Source organism: Salmo salar, chromosome 21 (genome assembly GCF_965601325.2).
Source record: "Salmo salar chromosome 21, fSalSal1, whole genome shotgun sequence".
Lineage (NCBI taxonomy): Eukaryota > Metazoa > Chordata > Actinopteri > Salmoniformes > Salmonidae > Salmo > Salmo salar.
Window position 1 is genome coordinate 35,085,394 of NC_138311.1, and position 20,359 is coordinate 35,105,752.

Consider the following 20,359-nt stretch of genomic DNA (forward strand, 5'->3'; position numbering starts at 1 on the left):
TAAAGAGACTGTTTTGGCAACTGACAAATCTCAGAGCTCCATTTTAAATTAGAAATGTATGTATGACATTTATTTGAACTATACAAATGTTTTTACCACAGTGTAACAGTTGACTGCTGAGTTGAGCAGTTTTACCCTTTCTGTTTATAGTCCTGAAAGCTTGTACTCAGTTTTGTACTTTGATTGGGAGGAAATGTTTTTTTTTTTTTTTATGTTTAGGTTTCTTAAAATTGACATACCATTTTGTACCTCTTGTCATATTGGTGTACAGCAATTTGGATTTTATTGCATGAAACACCCCTTTAATGTTGCCTTAACTGCTGTGAATAATGTATATATTTCATCACTTTATCAGTAAAGACCTTATCTGTAAAAAGCACATTGTCTTATGTTCTATAGTCCACCTACATGTATTTTGTACTGGTCTCAGATATCAACGTGTATAAGCCTAAGGTCATAAAATGGAATCAAAAGTAAAAACTGAACCTTTATTTCAGAAATACAGTTGGAGTGACCACATGATTCGCAAGCAAACTCATCTTAACACCAAGCATCCTGGCCCCACTATTGTCTGTTCTGAGTTTGACTCAACATAGCAAGTGTGTTCATTTCAGCTCACAAGGCGCATCAGGTTAATTTTAGCTTGGCCGCTCTGGATGGGACAGGTGGACAATACCAGGTACACAGTTGGGGTAGAAGGTACAGAAGAGGGTTCTGGTCCAGCAGTCAGTCTTAAGCGTTGAGGAACTTGGCGTGGTGCTTGATGTGGTCGGTGATGAACGAATAGATGAAGAAGTAGCTGTGGTCGTAGCCCTGATGGAAACATAAATGGCACTGTTAGTCTGACACTGCATTTTACATCAGTAAACAAGCACATACTGTATGTATAGAACAACTGGTAGCAGGGAAATCACACAGCAAAGTCATCAACCCTAGTCCAGTACACAGTACAGTAGTTCCTCCTTTAAATGTTGCCAGAATTATATGACATTATTTGTCAGCCATTTTTACCATTAATGCTAGTTTGAGAAGCATTTGATAGTCTTCAATATTGGCATTAGAGAATTTAAAACCTTTTTTTAAGAACACAGTATATGTGATAATGAAATTTAGCTTCATTAATATTATGGTGTTTCTATTCCAAGAAAAACAAAACCATCAGGGTTTCCGTTAGGATGGAACGGAAAATACAACGTGACGGCCGGGAGTAGGCTACAGTACTAAGAGCATAAGAGGATTCTAAATTAATATCTAAGGGGCATTTTTCATTAGGGAAAATCTGATCTGTGAGAATATCTAAAGGGGATTTTATAATTTAAAAAAAATATATATATATATTTTGGAGATTATTTCATTTAACCTGGAGTGAGCAAGAAAAAGGCCATTCTTGACAATGGGGTGAGACATTCTCACTAATTTATATAAAAAGCCAGTTTGTTATTTATTTTAGTTTTTAGAGAAAAACCAAAAGCCGCCTCATGGGTCTCCCGATCGAGACCGGCACAGGTATCGAACCAGCATCTGTAGCAACGCAGTTTGCACTGCGATGCAGTGTCTTAGACTGCTGCACCACTCCATTAGGAAAATATGGCGCTGTACAACGTGATGGTCGGGAGTAGGCTACAGTACTAAGAGCATAACATTTCCACACCCTAATTGTAGTGTAACCAATACCCAAACGGATATTCAGTGAACATAAAAATCTCTTTGATTTATCAAGACCAGTCCCCGTGCTCGTCTCAGAGCAGTACAAAACAATGCGGACAGCACATTACTCAACACTAGTGAGACTCAATTCGCCTACGGTAAGTCTACAGTATATCTAAAAATATATTTTTTTCAATGACGTGACTCTCCGCCCATAGTTACATTTACAGGATTCTAAATTAATATCTCTGGGGCATTTTTCGTTACGGCAAATCTGATCTGTGAGAACATCTAAAGGGGCTTTTATATAATTAAATTAATAATAAATCGCTTTGTTTAAAAATCAACAATATTTGAGATGATTTCATTTATTTAACCTAGAGTGAGCGAGAAAAAGGCCATTCTTGAACATGGGGTGAGACCCTCACTAATTTGTAAATGAAGCCAGTTTGTTATTTAGAATTATTTATGTTTTTAGAGGGAGAGAAACCAAAAGCCACCTCATGGGGGGGGGGGGGGGCATCCAAAGTTTTTATGCTGATCAATTGCCTTTCACAAAGTATCAAAATACAGAGAGGTGTTGGTAAGCGTATATTGTCCTGCTAATAACCCATAATGGGCTATTATAACACTGTACATGTTGTCCAGGTCAGGATAACCAAAACATTTATTTTTTAAAGACTAATCAGAAATAATGTTGGTACTTATTTTGATCCAAAGCCATGAATGAGTGAGTCACTCAGCTTTTTAAAAATGTATTTTACTAGGCAAGTCAGTTAAGAACAAATTCTTATTTTCAATGACGGCCGTGTTCAGCGGCAGTGTTCAGGGGCAGAACAACAGATTTTTACCTTGTCAGCTCAGGGATTCGATCTGGCAACCATTCAGTTACTAGTCCAACGCTCTAACCACTAGGCTACCTGCCGCCCTAATGTAGGTGCCGAGGCTATATGACTGTGCCATCAACTTGATTATTTAGCAGACATCACTTGCTTATATTCAGTCAACACTGTGGCTCAGTTGGTAGAGCATGGTGTTTGCAATGCCAGCATGGTGTGTGCAACGCCAGGGTTGTGGGTTCGATTCCCACGAGGGGCCAGTACAAAAAAAAAATGCATGAAAGGAAAATGAAATGTATGTATTCACTACTGTAAGTCGCTCTGGATAAGAGCGTCTGCTAAATGACTAAAATGTAAAAATATCATGCACTATAATTGAACATTTTAATTTCTCCATGCTTGTCTCAGAGCAGCATGAAACAGTGCTGAAATAGTTGACCACAGCGGGTAGGATATAGATAGATATTGTGGAGATTACTTCGTTTTCAAAAAACGAAAGTGAGCGATGAATTAAAGTCCAAAATAATATTAATAAAGGCCAACATAATTTTTTTTTTTTTTTTTGGAGGGAGAGAAACCAAGGACATCCCGGCCAGCCAAACCCTCCCCTAACCCGGGTGACACTGTGCGCCGCCCTATGGGACTCCCAATCACAGCAGAATGTGATACAGCCTGGATTCGAACCAGGGACTGTAGTGATGCCTCTTGCAGTAAGATGCGGTGCCTTAGACCACTGTGCCATTCGGGAGCCATGACCAATATATATTGTCCTTACTAATAACCCATCGTGGAAACATTGTTTGCAGAATTCACAGCCTGCTACGCTTGTGAAAAACAGGGTTAATAATAATACTTTTTCCCCCTTCCACATGTTAAAGGTTCCAATTAATATTCATTTTTTTATCAATTAGTATATTTGAGTTTAACCACACTATTTGTTTTTTCTGGTGGATTAAACGGAAATTGCAACCAATCACGGCCGGTTGTGATACAGCCAACCTAACTAAGAAATACATTTGACGATGGGGGAGAATTCTCCTTCTAGGCAAGTCTTGTCCTGCTAATAGCGCTGTACAACGTGACCGTGTGTGTGTTTGAAAGAGTATTTTCCAGTAAGAAACAATTTTTACCTTCATTTGCCTACTTTGTTCCACCATTTCTGTCATTCAGTGATATTTATTCCCATAGTAATTCGTTATGGATCCATAACTAAACATCTGCATTTTGAAAGAGTATTTTTATCATTATTTTATTAACGAAAGCATATTGATGCTGATGAAGAAATGCAGTACAGTATACACTTTATCCGACATTGAGGTTGCATGAGGTCGCCCACACGCACTTTAAAACATTTGGATAATAAAGAATTTAGAAGATAGAAGCCGCCTGCATTTGTTTATTAGGCTAATGTGCAGTCTGACAAGTAAACAGCCTACAGTACATACTGTAGTAAACATGGTAAAGTGCCTAATTCCTTACATAAGGGAGAGCAGGCCATGTCCAGACTTTCTCGGTGACCTCAAGTACTCATTAACTCTGTCTAATGCTTTTTCGGGTTGCATCAGTCATGGACAGTACACTTGTGAAAAACAAGTGTTTGAAAACCTGTTTTCAAAATGCCTCCAGCTGTCCATCACTAACTGTAAATAAAAACACGGCATCTTGTTACATTATTGTAACCACAATGTCACAAATTATTTGTATCTACCTTTCCAATTACTTTTAGAGTTTGGTATTTACAAGTGTGCGCTTTTCATGTCATTTTTCGTTAAATCCAGCTCGGATTTAACCTCTTGAGGATACCCTAGGATAGGGGGCGCCACAGCGCATTTTGAAAAAAAATCGTTCCCATTTTCAACGGCCTACTAATCAAACTCAGAAGATAGGGCATGCATATACTTATTATATATGGATAGAAAACACTCTAAAGTTTCTAAAACTGTTTGAATGGTGTCTGTGAGTATAACAGAACTCATTTGGCAGGCAAAACCCTGAGACATTTTCTGACAGGAAGTGGATACCTGATGTGTTGTATTGAGTTCTAACCTATCCCATTGAAAAACACAGGGGTTTAGGAATATTTTGGCACTTCCTATTGCTTCCACTAGATGTCGCCAGTCCTTTCACAGTGGTTTGAGCCTTATAGAGTCAAAACTCAGTGAATGACAGGAGTTTGAAATTGGTCACAGGGGATGGGCCATCACCATTATGACGCCGGCGGCCATGTCTGCCCCCACCTTTGGAAACGGTTTTAAAGGCAATGAAATCATCCCCCTCGAATCTTATTGGCTCTCTTGGTGTTAGTGGCCCTGAACATTTATTTTATACAACGTTTGACATGTTTGAACGAACCTACATGCGCGAGGATTGCTTTCAGTATGAAGTGCAGAGCTGCGTTTGGAGAGAGCCATAGGACGCGCTACCAACATCAGGCTAATGGAACGTGAAGTATGGACTTTTTGACCGAAAATACATCTGTTGTGGACCTGGGATGCTTTCTGATGAAGACAACTAAAGGTAGGCGATTATTGACAATATTATTGAAGATGAGATGGTTCATACTGTTGCATCCAAGATGGCGCCGAGCACTGTATATTAGCTGATTTTCTGAGTATCGCATCTCCTTTTATCGCAAAGTGTGATTACCCAGTAAAGTTAATTTAAAATCTGGTATGACGGGTGTTCTCAAGAGATATTCATCTATAAATGTTAGATTGACAATATACATTTAAAAAATCGTTATAGTATAGCAATTTATTGAAACGTAGCATTGTTTACCGGGACGCTTTTGAGGGGAAATTAGGTAGTCAACGTCAGACAGAGATGTAAAATGCTGTTTTTATATATAAATATGACCTTTATTGAACAAAAGAATGCATGCATTGTATAACATGATGTCCTAGGGGTGCCATCTGATGAAGTTTGTAAAAGGTTAGTGCTACATTTAGCTGTTTATTGATAATATGTGATGGAAGTGGTTGGTCGGAAAATGGCTATGAAGCTGCTTTTTACGATGGACTCATCTAATATAATCTAATGATTTGCTTTTCCTGTAAAACCTTTTTGAAATCGGACGACGTGGGTCGATTCAGGAGAGGTGTATCTATAAAAAAAAAAAAAAAATATTTTTAATTTTTGTAAAAAATTATGATAATTTTTTAATGCTAATTGGCGATATGATTTTTCGCTGGATTTTGATCCCGCTAACGGGATCAGATGCTCAAGAGGTTTTAAGTACATCTTTTGACTGACGCCTTCAGTGAGAGGTCTAATGCTCTAATATTTAATAATTTCTGCTCTCCCAATTCATATCCAAGGGCATTTTTCACACCATTATTAGTTAATTGTTTTAGTTTGAACATGCAGACAGGCACTAATAACAGCAGGAACATTACCCTAGTCAGCGCCATTATTAGTGCAATGCCCCTTAAAGTGTTGCTCTGTGCTACCCAGTGGGGCGGGGGTCCACCCCCCTCCCAATGGGCTAGGTCCGTCTTGTGCGCTGCTCTGCGGCCGTCCCGTGCCTCCTGCCTTGAACCTCGTACGCCTACCGCAATCTCAGTGCATTCAGCTGGAGAATTGCAAGGCAATACCATTGTGCGCCACTCGGGAGCCAATATATATATAGTCCTGCTAGAAACGTTGTTTGCAGAATTCACACAGGGTTAATAATATATCTGTGAGAATATCTAAGGGGCTTTTATATAATTTTAAATTAATAATAATAATAGCTTTGTTTAAAAAAATAATATTTTGGAGATGATTTCGTTTTCAAATAACGTAAAGTGGGCAAGAAAAAGGCCATTCTTGAACATAGGGTGAGACATTGTTACTAATTTGTAAATAAAGCCAGTTTGTTATTTAGAATTATTTATTTGTTTTTAGAAGGAGAGAAATCAAAAGCCTACCATCACCTCATAGGTCTCCCGGTTGAGGCCAGCACAGGTATCGAACCAGCATCTGTAGCAACGCAGTTTGCACTGCGATGCAGTGTCTTAGACCGCTGTGTCACTCGGGCGTGTACAATATGACCAGTCGGGAGTAGGCTACAGTACTACAGTAAGAACAAAATAACATTTCCACACCCTAATTGTAGTCTAAGTTTCTCTTAGAATAAAACCTTAGTGTAACAGTTTTAGTAAGTAATACTGATGAGTAGTAACAAAAAAAGTGTATTTTTAGAGACACAGTAGCACCTTGGGACCCAAAAGCATAATCAGTGCTCTAATTCCCCCTTGCGCTGGTCTGGAGAAATGAAGTAGGGACGCAGGGTACTGTACTAGTACAGTACTCGCAAAACTTTTAGTTGATCAACCACTGTAGGCATTTCAAGATCAAACAGTTAATATAGTTGGCCGTTGGGTGGCAGCACTCACCGGCTGCAGCCTGAACACAACAGGAATCTTATTTTCTGAGCAGGCGGCGATCAGGTTGTCAGGAAGCAGCTGGCTGGCCGACAGGAACTGGTCATCACGGCCCTGGTCGATCAGGATGTCCAGCTGTGGGCCAGAGTATGACGCTGCCAGCACCGTGGCATCATACGCCTGTAAAGGAGGAAAAGGAGAGGAGGAAGAGTGATTAGAAACTCATGTTATTGTTCTGGAATTCCACTCCTCAAGGTCAGACCTGTAGTTTGTGATCCCATTGATTTGGCCAGTCCCCCTGTAACCCCATACTGTACCTCCCAGGTCTTCTTGTCTTTTCCTAGGTACCCAGAGAAGGCCTTTTGCCCCCAGGCACACTGGATGGGGTTACAGATGGGGGCAAACGCAGAAACAGCCTGCAGAGAGAAAGGGATGAGGACAAAGGGATTCATTCAAATGTTCAAAAGATGTTGAGATCATAATGAAAAGACTTCCATATTGCAATGCCTTGTATTTTCCAGGGTTCTTCAGGGCGCAGATGAGGGCTCCGTGTCCCCCCATGGAGTGGCCAGAGATGGACATGTTCTCTGGGTCAGCGGGGAAGTTAGCGTTGATCAAACGAGGGAGCTGAGAGAGAGGGGAAAAAAAAGAAAGAGTTGGGAGGTGGTGATTAGCAGCGCATAGCAGTATCAATGGATTCACAATAGTAAATGCTACCATCAGCACGACTACTATTATCATGTGACCGACACACCTCCTCAGTGACATAGCTGTACATGCAGTAGTTGGTCTTCCAGGGCTCCTGGGTGGCGTCGACATAGAAACCAGCCCCTGTGCCAAAGTCCCAACTCTCATCTTCACCCTCGATGTTACAACCACCTGAACACCACATAAAGAGTAGGAAGGTTGGATGGGAGCTATAATTACTATTAAAAGGTGGGCGTGAGCATTGATTTAGTAAGGGCTGAATTATGCAATCAGTAAAGCGTGTGCATGCGTACGTGGGCTGGTGTCTGGGGCGACGATGATGATTCCATGCTCAGAAGCAGCCTGCTGACTGCCAGCCTTGGTGATAAAGTTCTGCTCTGTGCATGTCAACCCTAGAAGCACACAGTGAGACATGAAGGACAACATTTTCAACACACATAGGTAAAATCTAAGTAGTTGATCAGATTTGTATTCTAGATCAGTGCAAGTATACAGGCAAGATCTTGACGATTAGTTGAATCAGGTGTGTTGGTGTTGGGATAGAACAAAAGGTGACCACTGTCTTTATGTAACATATGAGAGACCATGGACCGTGAGAACTCACCAGAGAGCCAGTAGAACACGGGGCACTTCTCATTCTCGGCTTTAGGAGGCAGGTAGACAGCGACCTTCATTTTACACTTCAGCTCAGTGCTGAGAAATGAAAATGCATTACATCAAGTTTCTGCCATACTGCATGTTTCCACCCAAGCCATATGGGCACTTGTAAAACTATAATTTGTGTATTCCAATAGAAAAAACAGCAGTGTGTTGCATTGATGAATAACAGTGAAACAGAAATGAGCTAACAGACTGTCTGTGACTTAGCCGTTACAGGATAGGTACTGTTTGGGGTAGCACAGATCACTTTTCAATACCATCTTCGTTCTTGATTCGGCCAAATATATATCTTCAAAAAAATGTCAGTGTCAAGTTGCAGGTGGTTTGTTTGAATTTAGAAAATGCGCCGCTATTAAAATAATTGTTTTGCTCCATGAAGTAATCCAACAATGTGTATGCCAAAATCTTGTCCATTTCAAATCTTCCCTCATTGATCGAGACAGGTGTGTCATGACATGAAGCACTTTGATTGAGAACTCTGTCCACCCCAATGAGAGAAGATTTGAAATAGACAACATGGTGGCGTACACATTGTTGGATTATTTCATTGAGCAAACATTTTATATATTTAAAAAAAGAGCATTTTCTAAATTCAAACGAACCACCTGCAACTGAGCAGACAACGAAAATAGTATCGCCAAGTTAAGGTTGGTCGAAAATTCTCTGCTATGCCTAACAGTACCTATACTGTAATGGCTAATGGGGAAATCACATTAGCCTGTTACAATCTGCTAGCTAAAACAGAATATGAGCTCTCTGGAGATTAGTTTCACGAGGCTAGCTCACCTGTCATGCTCGAACACCTTCTGGTAGCCGCCACTGCACTTGTTGGATGACACTTGGGCGAGGGCCATAGTTTGGTTACCTTTGGCAAGTCCACAAGGGAAAGAGTTATATTATAAGGGACATTCTTTCATAAATCTTGCTGCTACAGTTTTGCGTAGACCAGACAACATTGCATTTGGAAAACTCTCCTTAGCAACTACTAGCATGCTAAAACTGTTGCATAGACCCTTTTCCAGTAAACGATACTGACTGATGCGCGGTAAGAAAGCCATCGCCATCTGCGCCCATTCAACATACCCCTTTGCGTTATACTTTTCTAAACTCAATCACTTTTTGGGGGTTCCTATACGCTTACAATGATGTTTTAATTATTGATTGAACAGTTCTTTGGTTGTGGCCTTTATTTTGGATGCAGCAGTTAGCTAGTATGTTAACGCTCATTGATATAAGCTAGGCTGTAGCAAAAGCTAGCCAAAGAGCCATTTTACTGGTTGGAGTTTAAGTATAATGCAGTTGATTTGCAATGAAGACAAACTATTTTACACAGGCCATTTCATACGAGCCTTAAAATTAAAATAAATGATAACCCAATAATACTGAGAAATGCACTCAGTACAATTTTTTACTGGCGTTCTACAAGGACTCCCCCACCAACTTGCGCGCATCGCCCTCGTGCGGCTGTTTGTAAACACAGAAATGGGGTTTTAAGTCCACAGATGCATTCAAAAATAGAATGGCAAGTTGGTCAAAGTCATTCCACAGGGCAGGATACCCGACCAAGAAGATAGGCCCAAAACACAGCTGTGCTAGCTACCTTATGAACAGTAACATCTTCAAAAAGCAACCACTTGAAAGCATGCATGGTGCAGCCTCTGTAAATCGCTAGATGATCAATCGATGAATGGTATAAAGCCTTCATAGCAAGAGAATGCAGAGCTGTTTGCAGAATTTGCCACATTGTATCGGTTTCTGTGTAGCTGTCTGACTAATTCCAGCGAACCAGAGCCACTCTTACTCTGCAAGCAAGCTGCACGTAAGACGCTAAGTAACTTCTACTTCACGATCATAACAACACAGCAAATAAGTGTTAATTTACACTTGACATACCTTGTTAAATCACGATTATTGAGAATAACTTCACTTTGGTTCCTGCTACGTCTCCGCTACTTGGATTTAGTAGTCCAACGTGAGGTTCGACGTGAAACGTCATGGAGATACCGCCCCTTGAATCTCCAAGTGTATGTCGATATGCAACCGAAAGGTTGCGTTGTTGTCAAAGAAAAGTTAAGAGGCCCTGAAATGATTGTTTTTAACAAAACCATAGCTTTGGCTCACAGGCTCACTGTTAAAAAAATATTCAGTATGACTATAACAGCATCAACCCCCCCAGCTGATAACTACTTTATTGAGGAAAAGTGTACATACTGTAATGACCCGGCTGGGTCATAAAGGGAAAAGAGATGGACTCTAGGTGTATAGGTCAGAACACAGGTTTATTCCTAAACTGGGCTATTGTTCAGGCCACAGCCCACGCCGCTAAATGCCGAACGTACACAATTATATCATGTCGGGCTCCGAACAGAAAAGAAAGAAGATGAGACAGTAATCCCTATTTATGCATTTTCAAATCCCGCGGGATTACCCATCATACCCCCCCAACCTTTCCCTCTGTCCTGACATATTTAACCCCTGCTAGTAGCCATGAGAACCATAACACACCCACAAACACAGAACACAATACCGGGTCGTTACATAGCCCCCCCCCCCCTTTCTAAACCCTAGCCCCTAGGGTTACACAACAAAATCTTTAAAAAGACCCGGAGGTCGCATCAGTCTCTTGTGCCTCCCCGTGGCTCTCACCGGTGAACCCCCAGAACACTCATCTGCCCCAATGTCATTTCCAGCGCCCTCCGAAGAAGCAGCCCCCATCCCAGGCTCAGGTTGCGCTAGAGTCTCCTCGTTAGACTGTCCTCGTGGGCTCACATCAGAGACCTCACTCCCATTTCCTACCGTTTTCCTCCCTCTGTAGGGTGCCAATCGGTCCCAGTGGACCACCACCTTCCTGCTCCGTGGGGGGACCTCCACCCGGTACGTCACCTCCCCCACTCTCTCTATCACCAGACACGGCCCCACCCATGCACTGTCCAGCTTTGGGCACCGCCCCTTATTGCGGGTGGGGTTGTGAAGCCACACACATTCCCCCGCTCCAAAGTGCCTCCCCCTAGCGCGCGAGTCGTAGTGGCGCTTTTGGCGCACCCCTGCGTTCTCGAGTTGCTCTCTTGCGAAGGTGTGAGCCGTTTCTAACCGGTTCTGCAGACGACACACATAGTTCGGGCCAGGCAAAACCCCGTCGTCATTATCAGGAGGGTGGCCAAACGTCAGTTCGGCTGGGGTGCGCAACTCACGACCTAACATTAGTAGCGCTGGGGAGCACGCAGTCGATTCTTGAACAGCCGACCTACATGCCATAAGAATAAACGGTAAGTGGGTGTCCCAATCTCTCTGGTGTTTTGAGGTAACGATGGCCAGCTGCTGTGCTAACGTTCTGTTAAATCTTTCCACCAGCCCATCACTCTGGGGGTGAAGCGGAGTAGTGCGCGTCTTCTCCGCGCCTAACCGTCTACACAACTCTGAGAACACCCGTGACTCGAAGTTTCTCCCCTGGTCGCTGTGAATAGACTGTGGCACCCCAAACCGACTGATTATTCCCCCCACCAACGCATCAGCTGCTGTCTCTGCCTCCTGATCTGGGAGAGCGTAAGCCTCCGGCCACTTGGTGAAGTAGTCCATAGCGGTTAGAATCCACCTGTTACCGCTGTCTGTGGTTGGAAACGGCCCCACTATGTCTACCCCCAGTCTCTCCATGGGCTCCCCTACTGGGAATTGTTGTAGGAGGGCGTGTGACTGACCTGGAGGTCCTTTTTTAGCAGCACACTCGTCGCACTGCCTACAAAAGTCCTCAACATCCCTCCTGTGCCTGGCCCAATAGAAGCCTTTACGCACGCGCTTTAACGTTTTGGAGACCCCAAAATGCCCTGCGCCAACTCCCCCATGAAGCTGCTGTAACACGCTCCCCTGCAGCCTTTTGGGCACCACTACCTGCCACGTAATTTCTCCAGTCGCTGGCTTTTTCCACCCCCTATGGAGCACTCCCTCAGCCACTCTAAGGACTGTGAATTTAGCCCACAGTCCCTTGGTGACTGGTGATAGAGGGGCTACTTCCCCCCACGGCGGTCGTCTTCTCTCTTCCACGCACCGCAGCACAGGACGCAGCTCTGCGTCCTCCTCCTGGAGACGCCTCCACTCCCCAACGTCCACAGCCTCAAGCTCCTGGCACTCTGTCACACTCAGCTGACTCACCGTGGCGGTGACTCCCTCCTCCCTGCACAGTTCTCTCTCTCGCTCCACCCGTTTGGCACAGTACCCACAGCCATCCTCAGCACACGGGCGGCGGGACAAGGCGTCTGCATTGCTGTGGCGAAGGCCGGCTCTGTGCTCCACCTGGAAGTCGTAGGGTTGCAGCTCCTCCAGCCAGCGGGCAATCTGACCCTCTGGCTCCTTGAAGGAGAGAAGCCACTGCAGGGCGGAGTGATCCGTCCGGACCACAAACGGCAGGCCCCCCAGGTAGTACTTGAAATGGCGTACTGCTGCCACAACAGCCAAAAGCTCTCTCCTTGTCACGCAGTAGCATTTTTCAGCCTTATCAAAAGTTCTGCTGTAATAAGCTACTACGTGTTCCCCATCAGGACCACGCTGAGCCAGCACAGCCCCCAAACCCTCATTGCTTGCGTCGGTGTCCAGGATGAACGGACGGTTCGGGTCTGGTGAGGCCAGGACAGGGGCCTCCATCAGGGCACGTTTGAGAGCCTCAAACGCCCGCTGGTGCTCTTCGGTCCACTGAAAAACAGTGTCCTCCTTGAGAAGGTGGTTCAAAGGAGCCGCTACCCCCGCAAACCCCTTCACAAACCTACGATAGTAGGATGCCAGCCCCAGGAAGCTCTTAACCTCTTTTTTTCCCCCTGGAACTGGCCACCCCCTCACAGCCTCTACTTTGTCTGGCATCGTGCTGATGCCCTCACCACCCAGCTGATGCCCCAGGAACGCCACCTCCCTTTGCATGAAATGGCACTTTCCCGGATGTAATTTTAGCCCCGCCCCCGAGATCCTCTCCAACACTCGCCTAAGTGCCCCCAGTGCCCCCTCAAACGATGTGCCGTGCACCAATATGTCGTCTAGGTACACAACACACTCGTCTCTCGGAACCCCCGCCAGCACTCTGTCCATGAGCCTCTCAAAGGTGGCAGGAGCATTACAGAGCCTGAAGCACAGCACCTTGAACTGCCAATGGCCCCTATCTGTGGAGAAGGCCGTTTTTTCACGTGCCCCTGGCGAGAGGGGCACCTGCCAGTAGCCACTGCGCAGATCAAGGGAGGAGAACCACGAGGACCCTCTCACGTGGTCTAGCGACTCATCAATCCTCGGTAGGGGATAAGAGTCTTTAGTGGTGACAGAATTTAGGCCCCTGTAGTCAACACAAAACCTAAGTTTACCCCCTTTCTTAGGCACCATGACGACCGGCGCGGACCATGGGCTATCTGATGGCTCAATGAAATCAGCCCGCAACATGTCAACAATAACTGTGTCTGCTGCTTCCCTCCTGGCAAGGGGAATACGACGGGGCCGAATTTTAATGGGTCGGGCGTCCCCAGTGTCTATTTCGTGCTGAACTAGGTGCGTTTGTCCTACCTCATCTTCCCCCCAAGCGAAGCTTTCTTTAAAGTCCAACAGCAGCTGCTTTAACTGTCTCTGTTGTCTCTCATCCAGACCCTGACAGTTCTTCAGCCACACAGCCTCGACGGCGTCGATAGCTTCCTCCTTCCCCCCGTCGGGCTGATGGGGTGAAGGAGCCAGTGTGTTTTGGGCTACTGAGCTGCCTGTGCTTGCACCATGATGGGGAGTGAAGGCCGTCGCCGCCGGAGACAGCTGCTGGAATGGCACAATGACCAAGGGAGCAGCCGGGATGACCGGTGGAGTTTCTGCAAGCTTGGAGGAAGACGGAGGGACAGCCCTGCCCCCTGCTGGCTTTCCCGAAGGCGACATTCCCACTGTGGGCCCCCCCGACAGCCTCAAAGTGCCCGACGCTAAGTCCAACTGAGCCCCACAGTTTTTCAAAAAGTCCATTCCCAGTATACAGGGGTCCTGCACCGCTGCTACCCACGCCGGACACCCCACAGTTCTCCCCCCCACAGTCACAGATAGCTGACACTTCCCTAACATGGGGGCTAGCTCCCCCGTGACAGTCCGTAGCTGGACAAGGGTCGGCTCCACCCGCACCCCAACAGGTAGTATGTCTGGTCTCACCAGGGTTACTGTAGAGCCCGTGTCGACCAGGGCCAAACATTCCACCCCCTCTACCTTGACGATGACATTGCAGAAGTCCCCAACGGTGGTACGTCCCACTACAACTACCGGACTAGGAAACACGGCGACAGCTACACCCTGGGGGAGCAGGTCCCCACCCTCTTGTCTGCGCTGCTGGGTACCTCTTTTGCTTACAGTGGGTTCGGGGGCGGGGGGGTGGGTCCGCGCTGCCCCCTGCGCGAGAACCCGCCGTCGTTTCCCTGGTGACGGGGGAATCTGCCACACTCCCGCTGAATGTGGCCAGGCTGGCCACAACCCCAGCAGACAATAGGGGTTAAGCTGACACTGCGACGCTGCCTGGAGCCCCTCTCCATGACAAGCGAAGCAGTCTTGACTAGCCCGCCCAACTCGTCGACCCACTCTGGTTTCGTGACCCCTGGCACCCCAGCCACCGCTGCTCTCACCTCTGGTTGACTGGCGACTTCCACTCTCACTCCCTCACCCCAGATCAGCTCCCTCTTCCTGGCTATCTCCACTGCAGCCCACAGAGATGGTGGGTCCGCCATCTGAACATGCTTACCCAGTTCGGTGGAAGAGAGCGCTCTAATAAAACTGTCCCGTGCCAGCTCGTCTTGCACCCCAATCGGCATAGTTGCATAAGCCCGCCTGGTCAGGCTCAGAATACCACTTGCCAACGCCTTTAATGATTCCCCCTGAAGTCTCTTTTTGTTACTCAGTTCAATCCGCAGCATGTTGGGCTGCGCGTCGCTGCCGAAACGACCCCCCAATGCCTCCACTAGCGCACCGTAGTCGCCCCTCTCGTCCGGGGCTAGCGTTAACAGGCATTCCGACGCCTCCTCTGCCAGGCTCAGGGCAAGCTGTAACGCTTTCATCTCGTCAGACCACCTCCCGGCTCTAGCCAACAACTCGAATTGAGTGAAAAAAACTTCCAATTTACCTTGTCCATTGAACTTTGGTAGTTTAGCCGCTACCGTGGCTAATGGCAATAGGCCGCTGCCATCTCTGTTTACATAAGCAGGCCCCGCCATTTCCGCACCCGGTGACGTCAATATCCCCGTCGCCGTGACGTCTGCTCTCGAGCGGTGTGAAGGAAAACCCGCCAGTTCTGCCATCTTGCTGACTGACAATTTAACTCCCGCCATGTGGCCCTCCAGCTCTTCTACGGCAGTCGCCGCCCGACCCTCCCGACCGGGTACCCCCGAGCCCACAACGGACACATTGTCCGACTCTTCCTTAATTTTCCGCCTTGCCCCAAGCATCATGACCGTAGATGCGAGTCACGCTAAAGCCAACCCGGCCTATACTAAACAGCTAACTCGCCTAGTCTCGATCCAGTAGTTCGAAAGCACTTCTGACGCCAATGTAATGACCCGGCTGGGTCATAAAGGGAAAAGAGATGGACTCTAGGTGTATAGGTCAGAACACAGGTTTATTCCTAAACTGGGCTATTGTTCAGGCCACAGCCCACGCCGCTAAATGCCGAACGTACACAATTATATCATGTCGGGCTCCGAACAGAAAAGAAAGAAGATGAGACAGTAATCCCTATTTATGCATTTTCAAATCCCGCGGGATTACCCATCATACCCCCCCAACCTTTCCCTCTGTCCTGACATATTTAACCCCTGCTAGTAGCCATGAGAACCATAACACACCCACAAACACAGAACACAATACCGGGTCGTTACAATACTATGCCTGTGATGTGGTTGCCCCACCTAGCTATCTCAAGATGAATGCAATAACTGTAAGTTGCGTCTGCTCTTTAAAATATAATATATAAATATATAAATATATAAATATATATATATATATATATATATATATATATTGTAATGACCTGACTAGATCATAAAGGAACAATTGCCCAGACTGAGGATGGAGTTAACGAATGGACGGTTTATTAACCCAACTTAACACAGGCTACTGTTTGGCCGTAGCCCACGCCAAATAAATGAAAGGTACCCTACAAACCAACCGTGACCTTCTCTTGTGAAGCCCAGACGTAAGAGAGAGAACAATGGCTAAACCCGGTCTTAACTTCCAATGCTCCATCCCCCTGCCCAACCCCTCTCCACGCCACTCCGCCAACCACCAGGCTACCCGGTATCAGAACATTCCAGGCATTCCCGTGATTGGCAGATAGCAGGTTGATTGGCATGACCCCGCGAACACTGGTAAGTACGACACAACCCACTAATAGCCTAACACATAACCCACAGCTGTCTGTGCGGGTCGCTACAATATATATATATATATATATATATATATATATATATATAACCTTTATTTAACTAGGCAAGTCAGTTAAGAACAAATTCTTATTTACAATGACGGCCTTGTTCAGGGGCAGAATGACAGATTTCTACCTTGTCAGCTCGGGGATTCAATCTTGCAACCTTCGGTTACTAGTCCAACGCTCTAACCACTAACGTTAGGCTACCTGCCACCCACTTATACAGTAAAATAATGTACATTTGTTTTAAAGCACACTAAGTCTTTTCTGTAATTTCAACACTAAAATATTGTGTTTTACCATACTAATTATGGTGCCTTGTGGGAAAATGTTGTGGGCTGGGAAAGTATCTCTGGCTCATTAACATATTTTAAGGCGTGCCTTGTAAGAAGCTATATTTGTTGTAACTGTGAATGAGAACGCTGCACCACAACAGAATACGGTAATATACTGTATTGTAGGAATTCTACAAATTTTGTCCTAAAACTCTACAGTAGCTTACTGGCCAATTGCTGCCAGTAATTTACTGTCATTCAGAATACAGTACCATACCGCAATTTGGAATGGGGCTTATTCTGATATAAGCGTTTCTTGCAGGGGCGAAAATCTGATATCAACTTTGGGGGGGACAATTACATGACATTTTCTCAAGAGCAATTCCTGAGGGGGACACCAAAAGTAGTGCTGTAACACATAGCCTACATTGTAATATGGTAAATGTATATTGAGGAACCAAAGAAATAAGGTGTTTGCCGTACTCCTAACTACCGGTACCCAAAACTACACAACTACTCACAACAGCAATACCATTGCCTTTAACAAATCTTAGTTCAGTCACCAGTTTAAGTTGAGAGTGGGGGTATCCATGGCATTTTCCAATTATGTTCCTATTTTACAAGTCAAAGAAATTGAGAACCTTTCATAATGTTGCCAAACAAAGACTCAACAAACTTACCTGAGACTCCGTCTCTGCCAGTCTGTCCCTGCATATCTGTCCCCAACTCTGCTGTCTGTGTGCCATCTGTTGCCTGCTCTGCCTAATGACATCATTGTGAATCATTTCCATTAGAATTTAATTTCTTTCTTATGAACATTTTATCAACTAGTCTTTGAGATATTAGGCTACTAGGGTTCTTACTTTGCGTTTTGGTGTACTGAAAAATACTCTGATGTCCGTCTTTTATTTTTCTGCCATTTTTCTACCTGGCTGGCTGGCTACACACACACACACAGTGTGTAGGTTATTTACAGTAGGAGATGGGCTTCTATCATCTTATCTTTTATCATTCTATTTGGGCTTCGATCTAAAAGGTAGCTAGCAAATGTGAAACGGATTAAAATGACAAGAGTTGACAGCTGTATGAGTTCACCATTTACACAACATATGCTGCAACCTTTTGTAATTTTAATAGTTTGTTTCATATTGGCTGGCTTACAACAATAGCTGAATTTGCATAGCAAGCGAGCACCAATTCCGTTTCAGTTGTGTTTGCTATAATCTTTGCTACCCGGGTTAAATAAAATAAATAAATAAAAGTTCCCTTGCGACAATTTAGCTTTTGCAACGAGACCATTAAATATATTTAAGAAAATGGTAGAAGAAGAGTGTAGTTCTGTTCAGTTTGGACTTCAGTTTATCGCTAACCTTATCACAGGGACTTTGAAGCACTAACTTACATCATCTGCATGCTGATCTCGGAATAAATTGACGATAGCAAAGATTCCATCTTTGACGAGGCCACATAAATGGAATAGGTACTAGCTAGCTTAATAGTTAATATTTGCACGCTAGCTCTGCATATTCAGCTAGTGTGTGTGCGCGATTGACTGGATTAACTTTATGTCAGTTACGTTCATTGAGTGCCTTTCAGACAGTAGACACGACCCCTCTGTTACCTTGCCAGTGGATCAAACCATTGTGAGGAAAAGGGTGGGGGGGTCGCAATCTTTTGAAACTTAAAAACGCGCTATTAAGTGTCTATAATCAGCACAATTGCTTTCATTGCGTATTATTAATATTATTTAAATTACATAGTTATGTTTCAGTTATATATTGGGGGGGACAAATCATATTTTTCCCAGGATGGGGGGGTCGTGTCCCCCCCGTCCCCCCCGGGATTTGCCCCTGGTTTCTTGATATCATGTTACACCCATTAATGCTCGCAATTGGTCCGTGCCTGTTTCTTTTACATCGGCTCCCGAGTGGCGCAGCAGTCTAAGGTACTGCATCTCAGTGCGAGAGGCGTCACTACAGACCCTGGTCCAATTCCAGGTTGTATCACAACCGGCCGTGATTGGGAGTCCCATAGGGCAGCGCACAATTGGCCCAGCATCATCAGGGTTTGGCCGGGGTAGGCGGTCATTGTCTAGTTGCCTAGTTGTCATTGTCATTGTTAAATGTATTTATTTCATTTTTATTTAACTAGGCAAGTCAGTTAAGAACAAATTCTTATTTACAATGGCGGCCTACCAAAAGGCAAAAGGCCTCCTGTGGGGATGGGGGCTGGGATTAAAAAAAAAAATGAAATAAAAAGATAGGACAAAACACATCACGACGAGAGAAAACACAACACTACATAAAGAGAGACTTAAGACGACAACACAGCATGGTAGCAACACAACATGACAAGAACATGGTAGTAACACATCAAGGCAGCAACACAACAAGGTAGAAGTACAAAACAGGGTACAAACATTGTCGGGCACAGACAACAGCACAAAGGGCAAAAAGGTAGAGACAACAATACATCACGCAAAGCAGCCACAACTGTAAGTAAGAGTGTCCATGATTGCATCTTTGAACGAGGAGATGCTGTAAAGGTAAAAATAATAATAATAATAATAATATGTTCTTAACTGACTTGCCTAGTTAAATAAAGATTAAATAAAAAAATACCAAATGAAAACATGAGTTGTTGACAACTGTATCTAACCCTAACTCTTTTCCTAACCTGAACCACAATCTCCAAACCTGCCACACTACTTCACCTAACCTGACACGTCTTAACAAGTGGTCAGATGACACGGATGCTACACTACAGGACTGTTTTGCTAGCACAGACTGGAATATGTTCCGGGATTCATCCAATGCCATTGAGGAGTATACCACCTCAGTCACCGGCTTCATCAATAAGTGCATCGACATCATCGTCCCCACAGTGACCCTACATACATATCCCAACCAGAAGCCATGGATTACAGGCAACATCTGAAATTAGCTACATTTTAGAGTTGCCGCTTTCAAGGAGCGGGACACTAATCCGGACGCTTAGAAGAAATCCTGCCTATACCCTCAGACGAACCATCAAACAGGCAAAGCGTCAATACAGGACTAAGATTGAATCCCACTACACCGGATCTGATGCTCATCGGCTGTGGCAGGGCTTGCGAACTATTACGGACTACAAAGGGAAACCCAGCCGCGAGCTGCCCAGTGACGCGAGCCTACCAGACGAGCTAAATGCATTTTATGCTCGCTTCGAGGCAAGCAACACTGAAGCATGCATGAGAGCACCAGCTGTTCTGGATGAATGTGATGTGAGCAAGACATTTAAACAGGTCAACATTCACAAGGCCGCGAGGCCAGACGGATTACCAGGACATGTACTCAGACAGTATGTGAGGACCAACTGGCTGTAATACCTACATGTTTCAAGCAGACCACCACAGTCCCTGTGCTCAAGAAAGTGAAGGTAACCTTCCTAAATGACTACCGCCCTGTAGCACTCATGTCGGTA

At 45.1% G+C, this 20,359-nt stretch overlaps 1 protein-coding gene across 1 annotated transcript; it reads right to left on the reverse strand.

Annotated features, from left to right (window-relative positions):
- Positions 1–475: 475 nt before the first annotated feature.
- Positions 476–10,203, reverse strand: estd (S-formylglutathione hydrolase). The gene is given in 9 exon segments (NM_001141528.1): positions 476–813; positions 6,863–7,030; positions 7,168–7,266; positions 7,358–7,477; positions 7,605–7,729; positions 7,852–7,950; positions 8,163–8,251; positions 9,005–9,083; positions 10,112–10,203. Coding segments are annotated over 8 exon segments (849 nt in total). The 5' UTR covers positions 9,073–9,083; positions 10,112–10,203; the 3' UTR covers positions 476–732.
- Between the last annotated feature and the right edge of the window lie 10,156 nt (positions 10,204–20,359).